Below are 7,357 nucleotides of genomic sequence, written 5' to 3' on the forward strand. Positions count from 1 at the left end.
ATGTCTATCCTCCCAGCATCAGCACCTTGCTAAACTGAACAGCGACCGTCCTCGAGGAAATGATGCTCTACCGAGCGAGAGAACTGGAGCGATAATGGTCAATCGGTCGACGGAAGTAGATATTTATCATTCGCGTTACCAAAATATTTTAAGGATGAACTGCTAGGTAGTCTATAACACCTAGTCGCGAGCACGTTTGTGCCTCTCGGCTTTCGTTCACCATTCACGATGTGAGCCATCCTCATCATTGATCTCAAGAATGGCAAGAAGAAAACATTTAAATTGACATAATGGGTCGACATGGCACGTCAGCCTGCCCAGGCTGTTTCATTGATTGATATACTATAGTATATCTGGCTATAATTAGCCATCGAGTTTATGTAGGATATGAGCCGTTGTATAACGACTTATTGCTTTGCGGACCATCTCCTTTGAGGGCGCTGGACAAATAACAAGGCTAAGTGAACCGTCGAAACAAAGGCGCCCGTGTACCCCTACTGACACACCTGCTACCCGGTCGCTACTGACATGACAACGCTGAACCGAAGAAGCAGGATCAAAGGGCACCGACCTGCAACCGGACGCGTGGACTCGAAAAGGAAGGGGTACGTCGGACTCGCAGCGTGGAAGCGGAGCAGCCCGGTCGCGGCCCAATTGCAATTTCTGGGGACAAGCACCAAGGGCAGTGCGGCACTCAGAAGTCATATCAGGGAAAGGCTGCGGGGAGCTGTTCAATGTTTTACCTTACCCCAACTCCCCGTTACGTTTCTTCGACGGTCTATTTTCCCGTCGCGGAAAAATGCTTGAAAACACCAGCTGTATTGATTTGATGATCGAATGTCTGCTTATTGTTTATATTCAAAATCATGCCTCTATTCCCTTTCATTCTATCTAGTCATTTGAATGCAGTGATGGGCCTATAAGAGATTTGTCTTTATTTACAAGCTGGTTGGAATCCGAGTGGAACTGATGTGGATACTGGCCAGGTATCTTCGGCTGCCTCCGTCTCTGGTTTTGCTTATTCTGCTACTTGCGAGCGCCATGGGCTGTATTCAAAGCATAGCATGCAAGCCACGAATTAGAAGGGAGAACATTGTGGTGTACGAGGTATCCGCCTCCATTGACCAGTGCCCAACGGTGATAGAGGAGAACTCGCCCATCGTGCTGCGGTATAAAACACCGTACTTCAGGGCTTCAGCCGGGATTGTGATGCCTCCGGTGCCCCGCAACGAGACCTGGGTGGTGGGTTGGATCCAGGCGTGTACGCAAATGGAGTTCTACAATACCTATGGTGACATTGGCATGTACGTTCTTGGTGGTCGTTCACCTTTTGGCATAATCGTTACATTTCTGGCTCAGACTTTGCCTTTCGCTGTCTCTCCCTCTGACTCTGTTTTTCTATGTCTTTATGTGTCTCTCTGTTTCTAAGTAACGCACACACAATATACTTTAGTTCAGTGGGCTAAGGCTTGACTCTCTTGGCCAGACGATGCAGGTTTGATACCCATTGGATCACACAATAAGAGCTGTATGATATACTGTATGTGTAGAGGTGTTGAAATGTGAAATTATAGCACCTTTGAAATGTTCAAACATCTATTAAGTGGGCTGTGTGATGCACTGGGGCGAAAATCTGATATCTAGTTTGGAGGGGACAATTACATTACATTTTCTCAAGAGCAATTTTTGTAGTTTTGTAATAGTACTGTAATGCTGGTTTAGTTTGCACCATCAGTTTGCTCGCTATTGTAGCTCTGCAAATTCAGCTATTGTGTGCGAACCCTACCAACATAAAACACATTTACTGGATTAGTCTTACGTTAGCTACGTGCATTGAGTGCCTTTCAGATGGTAAACACGAACACTGTCACCTTGCCAGCTAAGGAACACCTCATACACTGCACTGGAAGCTTCTCTCATTGACTTGAATTCAAACAGCTGCAAAAGCTGGTTGATGTTACTGTAGCTTGCGAGCAAAACATCAGCTAACCCCTAGCTAACATAACGTGTGACCTGTAATTCAGGCAGAGAAAATTAAGGCTGGTAACGGTTAGAAATGTTTTTTTTTTTAATTGTATTGAGTAGTAGTAAACACATGTCTAAAATATCCTTTGTTTGACCTACTTACTGAAAGTCAATCACCAACGACAGACTGTCAGATTCCCACTCACCTGCACAATGTGCCGCTGCTGAGGGCTGGGAGGCAATGGATCAAACCATTGTGATGCAAAGGGTGGGGGTGTCGCATTTAAAAAAACTTAAAGCCGCTATTAAGTGTCTATAATCAGCACAAGTGCTTTCATTGCGTCTTATTACTATTATTTAAATTACATAGTTATGTTTACATTAATATATGGGGGGGGGGGGGGGGACAAATCATAGTTACACCCAGGATGGGGGATTTCCGCCTTTGGTGATGCATCATAGAGGTTTCCAGATATGACATGATAAGACATTCTCTCTGTCTACCACCCAAGGTCCAGCTGGGAGTTACCAGAGCTCCGCGAGGGCCGGGCCAAGGCCATCAGCGACTCGGACGGCGTTAGCTACCCCTGGTACGGCAACACCACCGAAACGGTTACCATCACCGGCCCCACGTCTAAGCCGTCGCGCCTCACGGTCAGCATGAACGACAACTTCTATCCCAGTGTGACCTGGGCCGTGCCGGTCAGCAACAGCAATACTCCGATGCTGACCCACATCAGCCGCGACCAGAGCTTCATCACCTGGCTGGTCGCCATCAATGCGGTCACAAAGGTACGCCTCAGATGTCGGGATTTACTCGTGGTTCGACAACGACAACGTTTTATAATCTTAAAGGGACTCTTTAAAACTAAGTGGTCCTTCTCACCTTAAAAGTCATCACATCACAAGGTAAATTCACTTTTCACGCTATATATGACTCGCCTCAGTCCTGAAAAAAAAGAGGAAAGATTAGCACCACCTGGTTAGTCTGATCGAAAGAGGAAATGGTGTGTGATGTGGACTCAGACCTGACACCAATGTGCCTTTGTCGAAATGCATCTCATGTTGTTCCCAGACACTTCCTCCCAACTGCACATTCTGGTGGAATGATTTTGTCCACTTGGCTTTTATTAGCTAATAAAAAGCACAATATGAAATTCTCAGCACAATATGCATTGGCTTAATCTTCTTAATGTACCGACAATCATCTTATAAAACATCTTCGCCCAGTTTGTTCCCTCAAGCACCAACTTCCACACTGTAAACAGTGTTATGAGACAGCTGAGTGAACAGCACAGCTGAGCTGTCCGAAAACACTGTGTGCTGATAGAACAAGTAAAAAACTGGGTAATTCTTGCTTTGGTAAAACCCTTTCATTGTGATTAAATTATCAAACATGATAAATATTCACTCCATTTGGAGCCAATAATATACATTACATGACTGATTAAATTCCATCCTATAGATGATGGTGACAATCCCTCTCAGACCAACTGCAGATGGTTGTTGTGTCGAGATCATATGTGCTGTGAGCAATAGCCTGAAGACGAGGACAGTACACCAAAGCCTTAAATGTGTTTAACATTTTGCCTCTGGATTACAATCACGACTGAGCCTTTCTGTTGTGTACCGAAATGTGCGACCTTGGTGGTTGTCAAGCTAGGCCACAGATAAAAAAAAAACGTCTGTATGTCGAATCCAAAAAGCACGTTGGGCTGCAACATATAGAAGTAAGTTGTTATACAAGTTATCTTTACCATTATACAGTATATACTGTACCTGTGAAATGTTTGGACACCACTACTCACTACTCAAGTGTATTTCTTCATTTTAATTATTTTCCACATTGTAGAGTTATAGTGAAGCCATCAAAACTATGAAATGACACATATCATCATGGAGTAACCTATAAATGTGTTAAACGTATCAATACATCACCTGCAAATCATTCCGTTAACCCTTTCTACATCTCCCAAAGAAACGGCAGTTGGAACCAAAAATCTTACATTTGTACTCATCAGACCAAAGGACAGATCTCCACCCGTCTAATGTCAATTTCTCGTGTTTCTTGGCCCAAGCAAGTCTCTTCATTTTGGTGTCCTTCAGTAGCGGTTTCTTTGCAGTAATTTGACCCTAAAGGCTTGATTCATGCAGTCTCCTCTGAAAAGTTGGTGTTGAGATGTGTCTGTTACTTGAGCTCGGTGAAGCATTTGTTTGTGCTGCAATCTGAGGTGAAGTTAATTTCTGAGGCTGGTAAACTGCTTTAGAGGTAACTGCAGCAGAGGGAACTGTATCAGAGGTAACTGCTTTAGAGGTAACTGCAGCAGAGATAACTCTGAGTCCTTCGTTTCCTGTGGCAGTCCTCATGAGAGCCAATTGCATCGTAGAGCTTGATGCTTTTCTGCGACTGCTCTTGAAGAAACGTTCAAAGTTCTTGATATTTTCAGGATTGATCTGTTTCAAACTTTTTGGGTTACTACATGATTCCATGTGTGCAATTTCATAGTTTTGATGTATTCACTATCTATAATGCGGGGAATAGTAAAAATACAGAAATACCCTTGAATGAGTAGGCGTGCCCAAGCTTTTGGTACATATGTTACATATATGTAAGCAATAAGGCCAGAAGGGGCCTGGTATAATGGTCATAAATCACAAAGCCCAGAGATGCCCCATTGCTTCTAAAAACCTGTTACCAACATAACAAAAGGGGATGGGGAAAACAGCGATGGGATGTCTCACGTACTACGACTACCAGTCGATCAGTGTTCAGGATTTAAACCGCCCGGTTTTATTAACGCAGTCGTTTCACTCTCCAGGAGCGCATTGTGCTACAAACGGTTCGGTGGCGGATGCAGGTGGACATTGCCGTGGACCCTGACATGCCGCTGGGGTCTCGGGCGTCCCTGGTGGGGCGTCCTCACCAGGAGCAGCCCCAAATCCTCAACTACCAGGAGCCGATCCCCCCTAACGCCCTGGGACGCCCCAACGCCAACGACGCCCAGGTGCTGATGTGGAGGCCTCGCAGAGGGGCACCTTTGGTGGTCATACCACCCAAATAAGAGTGTTCAAACAGTAAATGAGAAGAGCGAGGCCCATCGCTTAGGGGGCCAGGCTGTGAACACTTCCCTCCATACCTCACTGTCAGGGTGATAATGAATTGTGAAACAATGGCAGTATTCTTTCGGACCGTGTTGGGATTGGCACGGCGGCAGTCTTTAGGCAGGTCCGGCACTGAATCAGCGTGAAATTGGGTCTGAGTCCTCTGGTGCCGCCAGGGTGCTGTGCCAATAGGGTTTTTATCTATCTGCCGTTGGAAAGAACGCGACGGAGCTTTCGGGATTTCGATCGAGGTGGACTGAGCACAGAATTGCATCCTGCGTACAATTTTAGATCTTACTGCATGAATGAGAAGCCAGCGTTTGGCTGGAATAACAACGGTGTTTTGTTTCAGCCGATCACGGCAAGGACATGGAATGGAGCGTCTAGCACTTGTCTTGAGATCCTGCCAGCCGGGAAAAAACCTCTTCAGTGCCAATTCTGGGCACAATTGTTATTAAATGCTGACACAACACATAAATAATTCATTAAGAGATTTAACTGTAAGAGTCAAATCATATTATACAAATCTTCTATTAGATTTAAGATAAACTCACATCAATCCGATTGTATTGAGGGGCACCTAGGTGTGGCATAAAGTTTGAAAAAAACAAAAAAGTCTGATTGGAGTCATTTAAATGCGCCTGTCTTTAAAAATAATAATATATAAGCTAAACGTGCGGGGTTTTTCTGCAATGAGCTAAATATTTTTAGTACATAGACACACATAAATGTCCAACTCCAGCCCTAGATGCTACCCATGGTGTTTATCTAAGGGTCCATTGGAGGTTGGTCCACGGTACCAAAGTGCACCAAAGCAGTAGCCTGGCCTGAATGGCTCATTCCGGAAGGTTCCTGGCATTTGACACATGAGGTCACATGATTCATGGTCCATCTGCGCTGGTCGCTGGCTTTGGCTCTCACCTTTCCCTCTGTCGATCCAGTTCCCTCCCTCTCATCAGTCTGTCATTAACCCCTCTTTTCAGCATGTTCTGATCCTCCCGTAAACCACCACAAGACTATGCAAACACAGAGGGACTGTTGGGCGGAAAGACAGATTAAAGGTTTTATATACACAGTGATGGCTTTCGTTGTTTCTCCAAAATGACTGACCGTCTATTAAACCCGAATCGCGTCTCTTTCTGTCCACATTTCCAGTTGTCATTGCTGGGTAAGACCGTGGCAGCCAGGTCATTGTTAAAAACACAAGAACTTAAAATAAATTACATGAACACTGTTTATGCACCTTTGCCTTGGCACCAATTACCAATTATATTCAGTGTTCCGTTGCTATAGAGACTGTGATGGTTTGCCTATACACCACACCATGGGAACCAGAGTCACTTTCTTAGTGCACAAAGGAGACATTTATTTTCGTATTGGACCAGTTTAAGCAGTCCCTCCCTGTTTCAACTTGTTTTATTTTGTTTTGCTGTAAAATAAATGTGACCCATTTCAAGGGTGTGGATTGGTGTTGGACAATGGTGGCGTCAGTGTCCGTATTCTTTACTCTTTTCCTGCGGGGTGAAATTGAACTGTCTGTAATATTGGGGGCGGAGAGAAGAGAGGTCATAACCTCCCTGTCCCCTCCCAACAAATCTACGCCTTTGACCCAGTTGTTGCAAAACCACAGAAAACAGATGACATCTTGCTCATTAAATTATCCTGTTTTGTGATTTAATACTTAAATAAAACATTATATACTTCTGGTTCTTTCAACACAAAGCATCTGTATAAAGCTTTATTTAACAGTTGATCATTTCATGTATTCATTTTCTCATGCATAAAAGACAAAGTTACCATAAATGAAATCTGCAACTGGTTGTGCAATTCTTTGGACCTGAGAATGAGCAGCAAGTTCACAGTCCTTTAATCCAGTTCCTCCCGTAATAAAGTAACATCCATTGCCTGTAGTCATTGGACTTCACCCCTCACATCTACTTGCTTTTTTTTTATTTTGCAGATACTCAACAGCAAATGAGGAGGGGGTAGCACCTGTAAAATCCTGTATGCCCAAGAAACCATTTGTAAAAAGTTAAAGTAGAGGAACTTCCGCTGTTCTCATCTGCTACATACCATCCAACAGATTATTTTAATTTACTGTACTCGCAAAAGTCATTCCATGAGATAAAGAGCTAGAGATTTTCACCTACGACAATATTTGGACTTTTTGGACTTGAGCTTTATGACTCAATCTGAAATCTAGCTGACCTTCAACCATTTTTTCACTATTCAAATGTTTATCTGATGTATTTATTCAGGGACTGTTCAAATGTTTAATCTTTTAATGATC

The 7,357-nt window shown here is 43.9% G+C and overlaps 1 protein-coding gene across 1 annotated transcript; it reads left to right on the plus strand.

Moving 5' to 3' along the window:
- The first annotated feature begins 1 nt into the window (after position 1).
- fam78ba (family with sequence similarity 78 member Ba) lies at positions 2 to 6,211 on the plus strand. Its single transcript, XM_010904202.3, has 3 exons — positions 2 to 1,304; positions 2,478 to 2,757; positions 4,785 to 6,211. The coding sequence occupies exons 1-3, from the start codon at positions 970 to 972 to the stop codon at positions 5,025 to 5,027; spliced, it is 858 nt and encodes a 285-aa protein (XP_010902504.1). The 5' UTR covers positions 2 to 969; the 3' UTR covers positions 5,028 to 6,211.
- Positions 6,212 to 7,357: the final 1,146 nt, after the last annotated feature.

The sequence above is a fragment of the Esox lucius genome, chromosome 3 (genome assembly GCF_011004845.1).
Source record: "Esox lucius isolate fEsoLuc1 chromosome 3, fEsoLuc1.pri, whole genome shotgun sequence".
NCBI classification, from domain to species: domain Eukaryota; kingdom Metazoa; phylum Chordata; class Actinopteri; order Esociformes; family Esocidae; genus Esox; species Esox lucius.

Coding starts and splice junctions, on each gene's coding strand:
- fam78ba (XM_010904202.3), top strand. CDS start 970: ATGTGGATACTGGCCAGGTATCTTCGGCTGCCTCCGTCTCTGGTTTTG. Junction 1,305..2,477: donor ACCTATGGTGACATTGGCAT/GTACGTTCTTGG, acceptor CTACCACCCAAG/GTCCAGCTGGGAGTTACCAG. Junction 2,758..4,784: donor CCATCAATGCGGTCACAAAG/GTACGCCTCAGA, acceptor TTCACTCTCCAG/GAGCGCATTGTGCTACAAAC.